The sequence below is a fragment of the Medicago truncatula genome, chromosome 8 (genome assembly GCF_003473485.1).
Source record: "Medicago truncatula cultivar Jemalong A17 chromosome 8, MtrunA17r5.0-ANR, whole genome shotgun sequence".
Taxonomy (NCBI): Eukaryota; Viridiplantae; Streptophyta; class Magnoliopsida; order Fabales; family Fabaceae; genus Medicago; species Medicago truncatula.
This window is the reverse complement of record NC_053049.1, coordinates 41,473,245-41,492,289: the sequence shown is the minus strand read 5'-3', so window position 1 is coordinate 41,492,289 and position 19,045 is coordinate 41,473,245. Positions and strand designations below refer to the sequence as shown.

General features: G+C 30.6%; 1 protein-coding gene and 1 long non-coding RNA gene across 10 annotated transcripts; both read left to right on the top strand.

Annotated features, from left to right (window-relative positions):
• The first annotated feature begins 1,053 nt into the window (after positions 1–1,053).
• Positions 1,054–1,639, top strand: LOC120577423 (uncharacterized). Its single transcript, XR_005643494.1, has 3 exons — positions 1,054–1,229; positions 1,396–1,493; positions 1,585–1,639. It is a non-coding gene; the product is annotated as an uncharacterized lncRNA (long non-coding RNA).
• An 8,713-nt stretch (positions 1,640–10,352) lies between these two features.
• LOC25501843 (uncharacterized) lies at positions 10,353–15,730 on the top strand. 9 transcript variants are annotated; one of them, XM_024773299.2, is made up of 10 exons: positions 10,353–11,782; positions 12,511–12,708; positions 12,815–12,893; positions 13,064–13,087; positions 13,191–13,259; positions 14,068–14,785; positions 14,863–15,003; positions 15,102–15,226; positions 15,298–15,364; positions 15,448–15,730. In XM_024773299.2, exons 6-10 carry the CDS (start codon positions 14,705–14,707, stop codon positions 15,565–15,567), a joined length of 534 nt encoding a protein of 177 aa, XP_024629067.1. In that variant the 5' UTR covers positions 10,353–11,782; positions 12,511–12,708; positions 12,815–12,893; positions 13,064–13,087; positions 13,191–13,259; positions 14,068–14,704; the 3' UTR covers positions 15,568–15,730. The 9 variants fall into 9 exon arrangements, with proteins under 9 accessions (XP_024629067.1, XP_024629066.1, XP_024629069.1 ...); XM_024773298.2 differs by having other exon boundaries at positions 10,353–11,727; positions 12,815–13,087; XM_024773301.2 differs by lacking the exon at positions 12,815–12,893.
• The last annotated feature ends 3,315 nt before the right edge of the window (positions 15,731–19,045 follow it).

Genomic DNA, 19,045 nt, shown 5'->3' with positions numbered 1-19,045 from the left:
TGGAGGTAATGCTCCGGTGAAATTACAATGATGTTACAAGATATAATATAAAGATAACTCTCTAGTAGAGTTCGATAAAGTGGTGAATGAATGTCTTTAAAATGACACTCAATAATCCTTATATAAAAGTGTTTGTCGGAGTTGCACTTGTATGTGATGACATGCATAGAAAGTTCTCTATTTCCTCAGATTTGATGTGAATTGTGGGCTATTTGACCACAATAAATTAGGCCAAAGTCCATCCTAAACAATTTATTTTTTAAAACATTTTTGTTATACATGTAGGATAAAATATTCTAAATTTAAAATATTCCTTAAAAGAGAATTCCTAATATAAAATTATGATATATATTAATATATCATGTGCTAGTTCTAATCCTTATTTATTAATTTTATTACGTTTGCAGCAATTTAACTTAATTTTTTTCCGCTCATTTGCTTTATTAGGTTTGCAATTATTTAACCTAACAAATTTCATCTAAAAAGATGCATCGCACAAATTTCATTTCTAATCTTTATATATGTATACTATTATTTCTCTACATATGAGATTTTTGTATTGTAATTTAATGTATCCAGATACAAATTTTTTTTTTTTAAGAAGAAAAATTGGAACGATATAAACAACGGTGGTGAATCCCCAAAAGCACAAGGTGTACTCAAGAGGTATTATACTTCCTTCGATAAATACCGTTATTTTTGTATTATTTCTCAAAGAAGTATTTGTAAACACAATCTTATGACTGACACAAAAATAAGTTAAAAAATAAATACCGTTATTTTAAATAATAATGTTACATGAATTTAATTTATATGTACTTATTGTTATTTCATACATATGTTACCACATATTTAGACGTGTTTGGGAGAGAGTGAGAGAGATTAAAACATGTAGGACCCACATGTTTTAGAATCTTTTGTAAACAACTATGAAACCATAGCTGCAATTTTTCAGTTATATCCTTTGATTGCATCATAAAAAACTTGAACAACCTGAATATAGGATTGGATAAATTAAGGGACAAGATATATAGAGAGAAATAAGGGAGAGAGAGAGTTTAAACATGTGGGGCTAGGTTTTTTAGACTCCCATTGTGTATTCTGTCTCCCGGAGTCAATGTGACACCATCCATGGTGAAGGATGTCAGTGGACTAGTCAACATGTATTGCATAACAAAAGATGAATGGGATAACTGAGATGATGTCAAGTCTCATTTTGATATATCAAGGTTATTAAGTTTTTTATACTTTATATCACTGTTTAAAGATACTTTTATCAGTTTTTGGATTGGGAATATGTTTTGCAATCATGATGCTGCTTCTCTGTTTATGTTCTCTTATTTTACCACCAATTTACCATATTACATAACTTCAGCTCATTAAATTCTGAATCAGGGACTTAGCTACAACTAATATGATCGGAGCAAAAGGTTTAAAGGGGAGTTCATGGCCAGATTTGGACATGCTACCATTTGGATGGCTAACTGATGCAGGTGATTTGGCTCGGCTGCAGCATTCTCTCTCGATTAAGAAACTTACTGAAATATGGATTTTGATTTTGATTTTCTTTTTTTTAATTTATAGATACAAATGGAGGTCCACACAGGTATAGTAAGTTAAATCTAGAAGAGAAGAGGACATATGTATTAATAAATAGTACAACTGAGTTCATGTTGTGATGTGATTGCATGCATTATGATAGACTCTGAGTGGATTCATTGTTATCTCATAGATGACTTTATGGGCTTTGGCAAAGTCTCCCCTTATGTATGGAGGCGATATGCGGAAGATCGACCCTGCCACATACGAAATTATCACGAATCCTACAGTGCCAGAGATTAATTTTTTCAACTCAAATAATATAGAGGCATGTGAGCCATCTAATTTTTTTTGGGGAGTAATAGTTTGATTGTGAGTGATAAACTTATCATGAATCTTAACATTTTTTACTGCAATAACAGTTTCCTTATGTTGATTCGGATGGCATTCGCTCTTGGATTGCAACGGGAAGAAAAGGAGAAGTGTATTTGGCTTTCTTCAATCTAAATGAACAGAAGACACCAGTATATGCAAAGACATCAGATTTAGCTAAGGTTTTCCCTGGCATACACATCAGTTCCTGTCAAGGTAAAGAAGTGTGGAGTGGATCAGTAGAAAGAACGTCGCAACAACGCAAGGAATGATATCAGTGGACGTGGAAGTTCATGGTTGTGCACTACTTATTCTAATATTGCAAATAGTTTGTCCTGCAATTACTTATGGCTAGTGCATATTTAAAAAACTACTTAAAATTTGCATTTTTGATCAATACATTGCAACTTTTGTGATGTGAAAGAATCATTACTATTGAATACAAGTGTCATTACTATATAAGATTTTTTTATGCCATGCTTTTCCTTTATCATAAGACAAACAAGGTAGAGATTTCTCTGCTAACTTTTTAATCCAAGATGCCATAATGTAGTACTAGGAGTGAATTGTATTTTTTTTCATTGACATATTTCACCATAATATGCAGTTAATCTAATATTCTCGTGGATGTATTGACTACATCACTTTCTTGCTATTCAATTAATTGCTGAGGATACTTTTAATGAGTACATATGGTCAAACAAATTTAGCTCAGATAATGTCGAGATTGATGAAATCGACCTCCTCCCGCTATCAATAAGTTTAAACCATTGGCTTCCAGGGTCACATGAATGATCATTGCTCAAGCATTGGTCACAATGATGTTGTTATCATTCACATCTAGACAAACATTTGTTGATCCACTGTTAATATAAACAAGTTTTGTAGGGTTGATTAAACTGCAACCCAAATTCTAAGATATTATTTTTAGAAGTTAAAATCGCTATCAGATCCCTACAGTGACCTATAACGATTAGATATAGGTGCAGTTGGATCTTGCATCGAATTTAACGAATCTATAGCAGTTGTACCATGCAACCGCTACAGAGGACTCAAATTAGATAAAAAAAAAATCACATTTAGTTTTAGCATCGTAGAATTGACAATCGAGAGATCAATCGTCAAATGGTGATCATTATAGTCCGATTAGCCAAAGGTCAATTGTCAGATTAATCTAATAGTTGGGAGATCAATCCAACAACAAACTTCTGACTTTATGAGAAATAGAATAGACATTCAAATCCGAGAATTGAAGTTTAGTAATTATGTTGTTACCTCGAAATGGAAGTTGGAGGGAAGAAATCCTTGGCAAGAAGCTGACATTTCTAACTTGTTTCCAAAATCCCAATTGAGAACCCCATAAAACTCTTCCATTCCAATAACCCCTCGTCTAAAGTAGTAACTACCAATCCAAATCAAGTTCAGCTGCATATGCTATAAAACAGCTAAGATAACGGTTATCATTGACATTAGTACCCCTCAAGTCCACACCAAACTCACTGACAAACAATGGCCATCCTTGGTCTACCAAGTAACCAAACATTCTCTTCATATTTCCAGCCACTTGCCCACATACTTGGTTTGGGTTGCCTGACACCCAAGCTTGACCATCAGTGAAGGCATACCAGTGTGCTTCAAAGACTAGTTTCCCCTTGAATGTTAGGTTCACTGGTCTTTTGGCAATATAGGACAAGTCTTTGTCAAAATTTAATCCAGATAAAATTATAAGAATATTTGGATTTGCTGCATGAACTGCTTCTGCTCCTTGTACCATATACCTTCAATTCATAACAAATATCAACTAATCATCCATTCTCTCAAAAACAAAAAAAATCAACTTATCATCCATGTAACACTTCTCTTTCTTTACATTCTTTTAGTTTTAAAGTTTGTTTTTAGTCCTCCATAATAAGATTCTCAATCCTTTTGATCCCCAAAAAAAATTTTCAAAGGTTTTGTTGGACACTTTTCTAAACGTGTCAACATTAGTCCCTTCAATGTTAACACTTGCTGATTGTAATATTCTCTGATTTATGAAATGTTGACGCTGTTTTTTATTGTAGAAAATACATATAACTCTCTTGGTGAAAAATTGAATGAAACTGCAAATTGGTCATCAAAATTTTAAGAATGAGCCAGACTGCCAAAGTAGCACTTATTTTTGTGCATTGATGAATATACCCCTAAAACTCAAAATGGTTCTTCTAACTCCCATGGTTAGACTTTAGAGACTATTGCATATTGATCCTGCAATTAAATATGGATATTATTTTATCTTGTGCAGGAGGTGTTAATGGGAAGAGCAAACTATTTTTTTGATTTTTGTTGTTCTTTTGACCCTCAGACCAATAAAAATGATAGGTTTAAATGTGTTATTGGTCCTTGCACTTTGATCAGATTTTGGCATTGGTCCCTGCACTTTTTTTTGTTTGGCATTGGTCCTTGCACTTTGTAAAAATATTGGTATTGGTCCCTCTGTTAACTTTCTGTTAAAAAAAAAAACACAACCAACGGAGTGCCACGTGGCCCAATCATTTCACGCCACGTGGCACCAATATCAATATTTTTACAAAGTGCAGGGACCAATACCAATATTTTTACAAAGTGCAGGACCAATACCAATAGTTTTGTGTTTTTTTTTTTAACAGAAAGTTAATAGAGGGACCAATACCAATATTTTTACAAAGTGCAAGGACCAATTCCAAAAAAAAAAAGTGTAGGGACCAATGCCAAAATCTGATGAAAGTGTAAGAACTAAAGGCATATTTAAACCAAAATGATATGTCTGCCCTTTAGATTTTTTTTTCATCTTACCTATATTATACATTGTCCTTATCAACCGAGCTAAGCTCACGGAAACTCTCCCTTTAGAATAAAAAAATAAGGGTTAAATATGTTTTTGGTCCCTATAAATATATTAACTTTTTGTTTTAGTCCCTCTAAAATTTTCCTTCAACTTTTAGTCCTCAAAAAATTTCCCATCTTCACTTTTGATCCTTCCTTTACGGTAAACTCATATGTAAAATTCATATTTTTGAATAAAATTTTGCAGAAAAATTTATAATATTTATTATAAGAATCTCTGCCAAAAGTATATATTTTTTTTTAATAATACATGAATTTAATATGAATTTTTATATTTTTTATGGTTAAAAATTCATATTAAATTTATGTTTTGTTAAAAAATTCTAATTTTTTTTAGAAAGAATTTTATAATATTCTACACATTTCTGCACAATTTCATTAAAAATTAATAAAATTAAATTAAAAATAGGGATCAAAAGTATTATAGGGACTAAAAGTTGAAAGAAAATTTTAGAGGGGTTAAAACGAAAAATTGATATGTTTATAGAGATCAAAAACATATTTAACCCTAGAATTAATGATAAAAATGGTTTGACGAAAATAACTTTATTTTAATTTTTTATGCATATTATATATTTTTTTTTTGGGAAATTCTCTTATACCTATCTGGTGGGTTTCCTTACCCATCTGATTTGTCACACATCTAACCACCCACGTGGATTTAAACTTTAAAATGTCTTTTTTTTTTTTTTTTAAGGAAAACTTTAAAATGTCTTAATAGTTGCCATTTTGCAAATTTATCCCAAATTATTATTAGTAGGTTTTTATTTAGGCAAATTCTATGATATATCTAATAAATTTGGGTGTATCGGTACACCAAGTCATAAAATTAATAATAAATGAGTTCTTTTTTTGAAGAAAAATAATTATTTTCTATCATTGACAACTAAGATAATTAAATTTTATTTACCAAAAACTTCGACGAAATAAAATTTAATTTTTAAGAATTTTTATTACTAATAGCAATGAATATTGATTATTTTTTATGATAAAATATAAATTTTTTAATTTGATCCTTATAAACAATGAAATAATGGTTTTTCTTAGGTGAGACCTAGGTTGCCTTTGAAAACTCATGGGCAATTTACCCAAACCAATCAAAAGTTTCCATGTGTACTCCATTAGAATAATAACATTTATTATTTAATTTTGCAAAAAATTAACAAGTATTTTATTATTTGCATATTCACCCCGTCTTAAATTAATGATTTTTTACAATTTAAACCATGTCCAGGGAATTTAATGCTAAAGATCATGCATTCGTTCCAATTTAGTTGAACAGCTTGAATAAAATCATTAAAAATTAAAATTATCATCCTTGGGAATCGAACCTGGGTGCTTCCAACTATTTAAAATGTACTCCGAAACCAATTGATCAATACATTTTTTATGAAATAATTTGGAATTCAAAATTATGTTATTAGTGAGCAAATTATTTTATTTTTATTTGCAATGCCTTTATAACCTAGCTTTAGTAAAAAAAAATCATTTTATATGTGTATAGTTATGAAGTAGTAAATTTTTCTTAAGAAAAATGAATTCATTCAATTAATTTTTTATATTTTAAATATCATTCTTTTTTATAAATTATGATTTATTTTAGGTACTATCTTTCATTTGGATCAGATAAATTATTTAAAGGTAATAATTTTTTTTTGCAAGGTCTTATAAGTTATAACCTAACTTTAGTAAAAAAAATCATTTTATATGAAATAGTAAATCTTTCTTAAAAAAAATGAATTCATTCAATTGATTTTTTATATTTTAAATATCATTCTTTTATATAAATTTATATTTTTATATAGATTCGATGAACTACAACATTGTTTCATTTGTGATCAAACGAATTATGATTTATTTTAGGTACTATCTTTCATTTTGATCAGATAAATTGTTCAAAGGTATTTTTTTTTTTGTAGTGTCTTATAAGTTATAACCTAGGTTTAGTAAAAAAAAAAAAATCATTTTATATGTGTATATTTATGAAATAGTAAATCTTTCTTAAAAAAAATAAAAATTCATTCAATTGATTTTTTATATTTTAAATATCATTCTTTTATATAAATTCATACTTTTATATAGATTCGATGACTGATGGGATAAAACCGCAAGTGCACGGTTCTACCAGAATTCAGGGCATTACAAAGGCAACATGTGGCATAAAAACATTACTTTATATGTATATACTATCTTATATACTATTGATTTTACTGTTCATTTAAAATATTGGGTTAATAGGCCTTTACCCCCTGCAATATAGGTCGGGTTAATAGGCATTTACCTCCCTGCAATATAGGTCACTTTTGGTTTTCCCCCCTGTGAAATTTTTTTGTCAGATTCCGTCCTTGTAAAATTTTTTTGTTTTGGAAAACCCCCCTAGGCCAGCTGACTGTGCATTTTCACTGATGTGGCACGCTGACTGTATAAATTTTATTATTTTTTATTGTGTACACGTGGCATTTGTGATTTTTTTAAAAAAAAAATTTAAAAAACGAAAAAAATTTGATAAAAATGCTGAAAAAATAAAAAAATTCTGAAAAAAAATTTAAAATAAAAAAGCGAAAAAAAAATCTAGAAAAACAGAAAAAATAAAAAAAAATCTCATAAAATGAAAAAATAAAAAAAAATCAATATGTATCGAAATTTTCGAAAAAATATAAAAAAAAAATCTTAATTAAGTTCCTGAAAAAAATTTGAATTTTTTTAAAAAAATTCGAAATAAATTTTCTTTTTATAATAATTTCTTATAAAAAATAATAAGATTTTTAGAATTTCTAAATAAATTTTCTTATTATAAAAATAACACTTTTTATAAAAATGTCAAAATTTTTTAAAAAATATTTAATTTTTTTTCAGGAACTTGATCTTTTTTAGAATTTTTTAGGAACTTAATTAAGATTTTTTTTTATAATTTTTTCATTTTATGAGATTTTTTTTATTTTTCTAGTATTTTATCAGATATTTTTCATTATTTTTTATTTTTTTAAATTTTTCTAGAATTTTTGTATTTTTTTTATTTTTATTCTTTGTTTAAAAAAATTTAATTATTTTTTTAAAAAAAAAATCACAAATGCCACGTGTACACAATAAAAAAAATAAAAAATATACAGTCAGCGCGCCACGTCATTAGAAAATGGTGACTCAGCGTGCCACATCAGCGAAAATGCACAGTCAGCTGACCTAGGGGGGTTTTCCAAAACAAAAAAAAATTTACAAGGACGGAATCTGACAAAAAAATTTCAGAGGGGGGAAAACCAAAAGTGACCTATATTGCAGGGGGTAAAGGCTTATTAACCCTAAAATATTTTATTTACTATTTTATCCTTTAATAATATTATATTAAATTTGAATTAGAAAAATGAAATCTCATTAAAATAGGAAATATACCACTACAACATGAACAATATTATATATACTTTTTTTTTTTTTGACAAAATACTATATATACTATATATGAAGGAAATAGAGACTTTGGGCTGAATTTTTTATAATTTCAATTATACCCTTAAACAAATTTTCCTATATTAATGTTACATTCTTGGTGGTATTAAAAAAAGATAAGAATTTGTATTATATTTGTTAAACTACTGCGTTGTTGTGGTAAAAGATAAACATGATTTTTTTGGGTTTGTTACAATTTTAATTTCACAAATATTTGTACTTATAATTTTAATCAAAATCAAAATTTCATATAAAATACCGTTCATAATTTACACATGTCACGTGCCCGTTTTTCGCTAGTATCTATACTATATATAAAGAAAACTATCTCTTTCAGCACTTTTGGGCAGAATTTTTCTTTCCAAAAATACCCTTAATTTTTAATACAAACAACACATGTAACAAATAAATAAGAATAAATTTAAATATTAAAACAAATGTAACAAACACGATATGTATGTCTGGTTTTTTTCCTTTATCATTTAAAAAGTGTAACAAACTATATGAGTATATTTAATACTTGCTTTTTTATTATCCCAATTATACCATTAAAACAAAATACATAATCATCAATCAACAACAAGAAGATCCAACATTTTAAAAAATAAATAGATAAATTTAAAGGAATTTTTTTTAAGATTCTTATGTTGTTACATAATAGTTGGGCAAGATTCTAATTCTCATTAATCTTTTCTCCCACGTCAAGAATATCTCTTTGCTTCTTCTGATTCATATTCATTCATTCCTTATTATTCCAATTTTTTAACTCAATTCATCTTCCTATAAATTTGCATCGTTTTTGCTGAACCAAGAAGGATCGTTAAGCAGAAGAATTCCAGAATCATAGATGTAATCACAATAGTGCTCAATGACAATGCTTAAAAAAAATTGATTTTTTTTCCAATCTATCTCTCTCAATCCCGATCTACTCTCAATCCCCTTAAACCCTTTTTTTCCTAAACTATTCCTTACCTCTCATGCTCTCTCTTCTCCATCGGATACCATTTCCCCTTCTATCATCTTCATTGCATTCTCCTCATTCTCTTTCATTTTTGACTTCTCAATAAAAATATCAATCCCAGCTTCAATTTTTTATTGTCGAATTCGAATTCGGATTTGGGGTGCGTGAGTTCGATTGAGAGAGAGAGGGATTGAGATGATGGATATATAAACAACGGTGTTGATGGTGGTTTTGATGGTGGTTATCTGGATTTTCTCTGGATTTTTTTTTATGAAGGTGACGAATGAGGGGAAGGAAGAAGATGAAGTATGGGATATAATGCTAGATGTTGTTGGTTCACAGTAAGATACAGTGAACATGCATGATCTAACAATCCTTCTTTATTAAAAAAGATCAAACGGTTTATATTAAAAAAATCTATAGTGGACCAGTGGGTTCACCGTAGATATTTGAGGTTAAAGTTAATTTATTTGGCAAACTGTGGGAAACGTGAAGGACTAAAACGTGAGTTTTATTAATTGTGAGACCAAAATAAAACCAAAGAATTAAATAAGCCTTTTTTTTTTTACTAAAGCTAAGTTATAACTTATAAGACATTGCAAAAAAAAAAATCTAATACCTTTAAACAATTTATCTGATCCAAACGAAAGATATTATCTAAAATAAATCATAATTTGGTTGATCATAAATGAAACATTGTTGTAGTTCATCGAATCTATATAAAAGTATGAATTTATATAAAAGAAAGATATTTAAAATATAAAAAATCAAATGAATGATTCATATATTTTTTTTAAGAAAGATTTACTATTTCATAAATATACACATAAAATGATTTTTTTTTACTAAAGCTAGGTTATAACTTATAAGACTCTGCAAAAAAAAAATTAATACCTTTAAACAATTTATCTGATCCAAATGAAAGATAGTATCTAAAATAAGTCAAAATTCGGTTGATCACAAATGAAACAATGTTCTAGTTCATCGAATCTATATAAAAGTATGAATCTATATAAAAGAAAGAATGATATTTACAATATAAAAAATCAATTGAATGAATTTATTATTATTTTTTAAGAAAGATTTACTATTTCATAAATATACACATATAAATATTAACAAATACCTTTTTATTTTATTAAAGTGATCCTTAATAAATTTTGTGAAACAAGAGTAGCATAGAAGTTCCCATTTATGTACTGTTTATCTTCTCCCATTCATCGTGTCATATAATTGGCAATCAACCCCCACCGGCATCGGTACCGCCGCCGGTGATAATTCCTACATACCAGTACCACCTCAAAAACCCTTCAACATCCCTCTTACTCCACCATTACTTCCCGATTTCTCCCCTTCACCTCTTCAACATGCTGCTTCCATGTCTGAAATCAAGATCAATAATCCCGATCCTAGGCCCATGCCCTAGCCCATTCTTGAGGAGGAGGATGATGAAGAATTAGAGAACGAAGGCTCTTTGAGGAAAAGAAGAAGTAATAGAAACGTTGGTGTTGGTGGTGTGAATAGCAGTAGAAGATTAGAGGATGAAGAAGATGAAGCTCCACCACCTTTGCTGCGTTGGTACTTTGATTGCTCATGAGGTTTCAAAGATGCTCGAGGCTACAAGATTGCACTATCACTCCAATTTTGCTGATAATAGAGGCACTACTGCATTGCACCACTTGATAGTTTTATCTCTATGTGGATTGTGGAAATTTGAAAATTATTTGCTTTTGAATTGTATCTCTAGCCACATCAATCTTGAAATCACCACACCTCACTGCATAATTGTTTGATGATGAACTTCTAATTTTAACTGCTAATTTTAAGACAAATTGACGGGAATGGTGTTGATTACTTAATAGCTTTTACTGGATGTCTAGCTCGTTTGTTCAAAAGGAAAGAATCAATCTGTGTGTCTGTTCTATGTATTTTGTCTTTTCACAAGAGGAGCTAGACTTCATTGAATGTTGAGAAGGCACTAGTTATTAAGGTGGATACAATAGAGGATTGTTCTAGAGTTAAAAGCAAAGGAACAATTAGAAAAATCCATAAAGAACTATTTAGGGCCTGTTTGAATTACTTTTTAAAAACTGTTTTCTACTTTTTAGCTAAGTACTTCACATGGTTGAGTATCTCTGTGTTGTTACGATTGTTTTGCTGTTGTTTCATATTTTGAAGCGTAGTTGTTACTGTTTTGAATTGGATTTTGTTTGTGCATCTGGTGTGTTCATAACTAGTTTGAATTGGATTTCTGTCTATGCATCTGGTGTGTTCATAACTAGTTTGAATTACTATTGTGCTCATATTTTGAATCGTAAATGCGGCTGTTTTGAAATGGTGAGACAGTAATGTTTTAAACTAATTTGATGTGATTCATTATTACTATATAAACAGGTTGAAGAATGTGAAAGAGTATGAAGAACACTAGCCATCGGCCACATTTCGCTGCTGCCTCCTCATCGGTCGGATCTACAGCCTCCTCATCAGTCACACCTTCTTCCTCCTCGGCAACGTCTGCTTATGCCGGTGGGCCTGTCACTGCTGCACAAGTAACATACCTCACTCCACTTGAATGGATCCTCATTGAGTTTAGAGCTTAAACAAGTATGACTATACCATAAGCATCATAGTTTCATTTCATCATAGTATTATTTTATTTCACTATATAGACTAGGAATTAAACAAGTAATGCTTTGTGTTGCGTTAGATGGGAGAAAGATAGTGATATCATATCTCATACCACACCACTGTCCACCTCACATGATACTTCTTTTGTATCTGGTTTCTTTGATGTAGATAACTATTAATTTGGTTTAGTTGGTTTAGTTGTATTCTGAATTGAATCACTCCCCCCATAGAAGAACCTGAATTTGATTGCATAATTTTTATGTTGTTTTTGAAATTTGCTTTGAATATGTTGGAATTGGTTCTTGTCAGAAATTAATAGTAGTTTATATGTTTGTGTATTCAACAGCCATTAACCCTCTTATTGCAATGTGATTTGAATTTGAATTGCTCTAAGGACTAAATGAGTTCATTTGTATGTTGATGATCTGTTAAAGCCGCCTCATTTACAACTATGATTGAGTATGTTTTGATTGTAGTTTTAACCCAACCATGTGTAACTCATTTTGTATTAGTCTTGAGGGTTTTTATTATTCATTTGTTATGTTAAATATGAAGCCACCAGCTGCATGATATATATACTATTCTGCTGAAATTTGAGAGTTTTCAGGGCCATGACTTTAGATTTGTTATGTTGTTTTACACTTTATTTTTGTTAGGGATCTTTCCCCTTTATTGACATTGTAAATGTGCTTGTATTTGGGCAGAATGGATTCTCAAATCAAACATGCTATTGCTGTCAAGGTTATGGGTCGAACTGGTTCTAGAGGACAGGTGATTCAAGTTAGGGTGAAGTTTACAGATGACACCAACCGTCACATCATGACGAACGTAAAGGGACCAGTTAGAGAAGCAAGAAGGTTGCGCTAGAGAAACTCAACGGTCTGGTGCAGGATTGGTCTGGTGTAAGATTCTATGAAACATTTGTTTCTTTCACCATAAGTTATTTAGATTGGACAATTACTTCCTTAATATAATGCATGTTCTGGTGTTGTGCAATTGCAATTTCAGTGAAACATGTTGGAGAGCTTCAGAGGTTTGTGTGATATTCTTAATAAAATTGGAAGAGGAAGTATATCACTTAAAATTGGTGGGTATAAATTTGACAAATATACGTTAGGGACTTTGGACTACGTGGTAGAGATAGTGATACTTGAGGGACTGAATGGGAGTTTATTTGATGATTATTCAATATCATATCAACTTTGAGGGTGATGAATAATGATAGTGATTTTGTGTTTCTTATGATTAATTTTGCAGGAGCTAAACTTGGGGAGAGATAAAGTGAGTTCATTCCTCCGAATTTCTTCTTTCCTTTTTGAACTCGAATTGGTTATCTCATTGAAGGCTTTCTTTAATTTGATTCTAAATGGTACCCGTGTTTCAGATAAAAACACTGGAGCATGAGCTTTTGTGGAGGGTTGCTTTGATTAATGGAAACACCTTCAAAATGCAGGTTTGCTTTTAAGCTTGATTTTCAGTTACTAAGTGTGTGTTTAGTTATGCATGACAAAAACACATTTGGAGGCAAAAGCAATTAATTTTTTGGCTTAATTGCACTTTTCCCCCCTATAGTTTGCCAATTGTGCGATTTTGCCCCCCATAGTTTTAAACGAGCGACTTTGCCCCCTATAGATTTCCCCCTTTCTGATTTTATGGTCCCCATGACATTTAGTGCTGGTTTTTTATCAATTAATGTGTGCCACGTGTGTAATTCCATTTTTTAAAAAATAAAAAAATGGTATTTTTCAGATTTTGAGAGAAGGAGGCACGTGATTTTTCAGATTTTAAGAAGAAATATCACGTGCCTCCTCTCAAAATCTAAAAAATACCATTTTTTTTATTTTTTTAAAAATGGAATTACACACGTGGCACACATTAATTAATTGATAAAAAACAGACATATCAGCACTAAATGTCATGGGGACCATAAAATCAGAAAGGGGGAAAACTATAGGGGGCAAAATCGCTCGTTTAAAACTATGGGGTGCAAAATCGCACAATCGGCAAACTATAGGGGGGAAAAGTGCAATTAAGCCTAATTTTTATAGCAAAAATAGCTCTAATTATTAACCTCCAAACATATTAAAATCAATTTTATATTTCTAATAGATGAACTTCAATAATGGGAAGTTTATTTGCTATGTGTAAGAAGTAGTGTTTGGGAAGAAAATGTGTAGAAAGTTTGTCTCTTGGACTAAATATTCTTGTCCTTTTTTGATTGCTGCACTGATTCAGGTTTGATTGCTTCACTGATAAAACAGGAGGAGTAAGTTTGTCATGAACTTGTGGAACATTTGGAAGAGCCGCACTGTTAAATTGTGGGATAATGTGAATCCAAACCATCAGACTGTCATTAACTGCGGCTGTATTTTTTTGCACGCTGGTTTCGAGCACAACAGTGCTGCGGACTAGAATCAGTTCAGCAGACGTACACTATTCAGAATTGGTTCCATCCACCACTGGGCTGCTATCAATGCAATATTGGCGCATGCTTTTTCCAGCACAAAAGGAAATCCTCATTTGGCATGTTCTTGAGAGACCATATTGGCAGATTTATCACCGCTATAATAGATTCAGTACTGTTAGCAAGGTAGTGGCGGACCAAGATTAACAAGTCAATGAATAAAGCTTTTGCATTTGGTTCAATCATTAAGTCGTGTTTGAAGAATTTTATATCCTTTTCCCACTTAGTGTAAGTTGTATTCAAGAGACAAGCAAATGGTGTAGCTCACTCTAGTTCGAGTGACACCTTCAATACTAGCTGTGTGTATGTTGAGTTATCAAGCAAAGAATGAAGTGACCAAAATAGCAATTTGGTTTTTGCCGACTATTTTCTCGGTACAAACTCACATAATATCTAATTGTCACTAAAAATGTTGTCTATCATAGCAATATGTGATGGCATGGAAGGCACAAACACAGGTCATGATGAAAAAATACCATAACAAGTTTATGGGGACCTTTGATAAGATTTCAAAGGTAATTCACAAAACAATATCATTACACGACACGTAGGTATAATACATTCACCTAAATATTATCTGTGATGTATACAGATATTTTTACCAGTACATGATTCTGAATGCTCACATTGGTTCGTGCTCGTGATCTACTTTGACAAAAAACAGTTAATTTATCTCGACTCACTTCCAAGTCATTCAGCCTGTGCTGACAGGATGCGAAGTATTAAGAAACTGGTAAAAATATATCCTTATAATTATGTATGTTTATAGATTTCCTTATACCTTCAAGACAAATTTTATATCATATCACTAACAAACATTGTTGGCTTTAGGCTTTGTATATGGAAGAGTTCCTCATGGACTCCTCTTTTTATATGACTTGGACAAGAAATAAACCGAACATATCCGAATTTAGCCTAGTCACTCCTAAGGATTTGGGAATGCAAGCAGCTAACTCGTACGTATTTCAAATTTATTTTCATTTTTTATTTTTCTTATATGTTATCTAATCATGAAATTCAATGTTAGGAATGATTGTGGAATATGGGTGATAAAGTGGATGATGGAAAAGGGCACAAATGAGTATCAAATTGATGTATGACATACTTCCTTTTCAATTGCTTTTGTATTTTAGCTTTTAGGTAAATTTTACTGATAAATATGATATGTATGTTATAGGTGGATGAAGGTACAAGACTCAGGATAGCATTGGATTTGATATTGGATCCTTCAAACTTATTGAATGAGACAACTTTGGCCGTTGCAAAACAGTCAAGGAGGGTCGAACAAATCAACTGAGTCACTCTTAGTTGTTGAATTGAACTTTATTTGCTTTTTTTAGTGTGGTACAAGGATTTTATTTGTTTTCTACCACTCAGTATTGTTGACTAGTTTCTATTTCGACTTTGCTTTCGTCTTATTTTTGATAGCTTATTAATGTCAAATCTCCTTTTTTTATTATTAAGTAAATCTCCTTTTTTTATTATTAAGTAATTCGTTAGTTTTGATTTTGCGTGAGTATTTTCAATCAATTTTTTTTTGTAATGTGAGTGACGTCGCTTTAATCACCATGTCATTGGCTAGTACATTTCATATGAAAGTAAGTAATATCTTAAAGTCTAGAGGTGGGTAAGATTGAAAATTATTTGAAACAGGAAGAAAAAAATCATTGCTTCTCCAATCATTGATGATATAAAGAGCAAAGTGTAGGTTCTGCCTTGTTTTTGCTGTTGGATCTGCAATATAGAGCACATACTTTTATGATTTTTGAGGTGTTTGTGGCTGCTATTGCTTTTCCTTTAGTTTTGAGGCTGGTGTGCCCAATTTTCAGCGCAGGTTATGCATTTTCCTTGTGTTTTTTTTAGGTCTCTAAAGTTTAGGTGTAGTTGGAACCCTTTAGAATTACGGTCTCACTGCATACATGCATTATAACAGATTAAGTTCTCTACATGATTTAGAATACAGTTACAGATTCAGTTCTAGATTATTCAATTTATCTCAAATGTTATGTCATAATTCCCGTGTTCGCTCCCTTTCTTTTAGTTTTTATTTGATCATTAAATTTAGCACACACTGTGAGTCTTAATCCCGAAGTATGATAATGCAGGTTTCATAATTTGTTGTAATAAGTTCATTGAAATATGGTCAAAATTACAACATACAAGGGTGTCTTGTTGTAGATAAACTCAAATAAGCTCCTCCAAGGTTTCATAATGCAGGTTTCATATATGCTGATACACTTGTTTGTAACTCTAGCTTCTGTGTTTGAATAAGATGAGAGTAACTATTTAATAGTTAGATTTGTGCCTATACATGTATAAGACGGTGTAGTGCAAAACCATAGAGCATATATTGCAATGACTCGTGAATACTTACATATACATAGTAAGCAACTCATATCCAAACATATATTTATTAGACTAAATTGCATTTTTGGTCCCTTAACTATTTAGGTAGTATCGCTTTGATCCCTTAATTAAAATTCGATTTATTTTGGTCCCTTAACTTCTCTCCGTTACACATTTTGGTCATTTCCGTAAGTTTTAATTCAAAAACGTTAGGTTTTCTTCATTTTCTTCTGGAATTTTTCTGGGATTCTTGTTATTGAAGGTTGATGAAGATGATATGAAAATGAAAAAGAGGAGAAAAATATGAAGAAAAACTAACGTTTTTGAATTAAAACTAACGGAAAGGACCAAAATATGTAATTGAGAGAAGTTAAGGGACCAAAATAAATTGAATTTTAATTAAGGGACCAAAACGATACTACCTAAATAGTTAAGGGACCAAAAATACAATTTAACCTATTTATTATAATCCAAGTGTCATAACAGGTTCAATTTAAGCTTCAATTGCTCGGCCTCAAGTTGATTGAGCATTAAAATCCGACGTGAATTCTAACAATGTTCACGGTAAAACTTGTGGCTTGTTCAGCCCTCATTCATCAGCATATTATGCTAAAATTAAAGCGTGCAACATCATTAATGTATGCAATGTTGCTATGTGCTTTGATTTTAGCATAGTAATCTGGACTAAAATATTAAGACATCATTATCATTTTTTAATCCAATGATTATTAGCACCTAAATAAACTAAAAGCACTGGGGAAGGCTATGATGAAAACTGAAAACCAAACACACGTCAGCAGGTTAATGGCCTATTAAAGAAAATATCCAAATTGGCAAATTTTGATTTTGATTTTTTTTTTCAAGTCAATGTTTCCCATGTTATTGTTCTTTTAAATCAAATCTTCTCGTCGAAATTTTAGCTTGTAGGTAATCTGCATTATATTACACCAATAACCATCTGAAGAAACTCCTGAAGCTTACATAGAATTTGATTCAAGTCCAAAAACCAGCTGTCACATCATAGTTTTAATGACTATAAGGGTGTGTTTGTTTCAAGTTTACCAAATTTATTCCTAGGAATAACATTCCTTGGAATATAAAGATGGGAATTTTATTCCAAGGAATTTAGGAAAAATATGTTTGGTTAGCTTTATAATATTCCTAGGAACCATAAAAATAGGGATTATAATAGGTAAACTATTTATGAATTTATTCCCATCTCCATGGGAACTTTATTCCCACCCTTTTCCTTGGGAAATTTTTTCTATTCCCAGGAACATTTTATACCCGGGAATAAAATTTAATAAACTTGTAACAAACATAGGCATATACATTCCTATCATTTTATTCCCGGGAATCAACAATTATAACTTGAAACAAATACACCCTAACATTATTGTTACTGCTAGGCATCTTCACAAAAATTAAATGAACTTTTCAAAACTAAAATCCATAATCCAAAAGAAAAACATGTAAAACCTGTTTCTATTTGTTAGTTTTTAAAAGAACAAAATTAGAAATAGTTTTTAAAAACAATTTTTGAAAAGAAGGCTTCCAAACATGTTTTTAATTTTCAAATTTTTAAAAATTAAAAAACTATATTTAAAAAGCAATTCAAACAGGCCCCTAGTTTCTAATTTTTATGTATTTTGCTTGTTTTTCTTTTCCGTTTTCTCTCATGTAACTAAAAAAAATAGACTTACATCCTTTTTCTCATTGTTTATTTTTCGCATAATAAACTATAAGAGAAATGATATTTGTACAACCATTTTTTGACAACTTTCTCTCTCATACTCACATTATATTCTTAACTTCTCTTTTCTTTTTTTTCTCTCCTTTATTTTTAACCAATAAAAAGAGAGGAAAAAAAGTTTGTCAAAAAAATTGTTAACAAATGGTTGTTCAAATATCATTGCTCAAACTATAAATCAAGTCAATGATTTGGCAAGCAAGAATAGTACAGCCAACAGAATAACTGGCAAGCAAGAAAACAATCAAAATTATGTAAACAAGATCATGACATGTAACTATCTCAAAGGAACTTAGAAAAATAAGGTTCTATTATATAAAAGAAACATGCTTCAAAAGAGCTACCAAAACAAAATACAAGTACACAATTCACAGTTATTCTACATTTATTGAGTTGTTGTAAGGAAATAATTTTCCAATGCACGTTAAGCATTCTCCAATGTTGTCCTGACTGCAATTTGATTTGTGTCGCTCTCTACAATTTTTATCCTTGTTGCTTCTACTTCTCGAGTTTTATCTTTCACTCAGTACCATCTCCTCACATAAACGATTACTACCTTCCTAATATACTTCCATACAAGTCCATACACATAACATAGATAGAATATAACTTACCACCATATTTGAAGAATAACATTAGAGTTTAAATTAGAAATCCACAGCAAAACAAAAAAAAATCA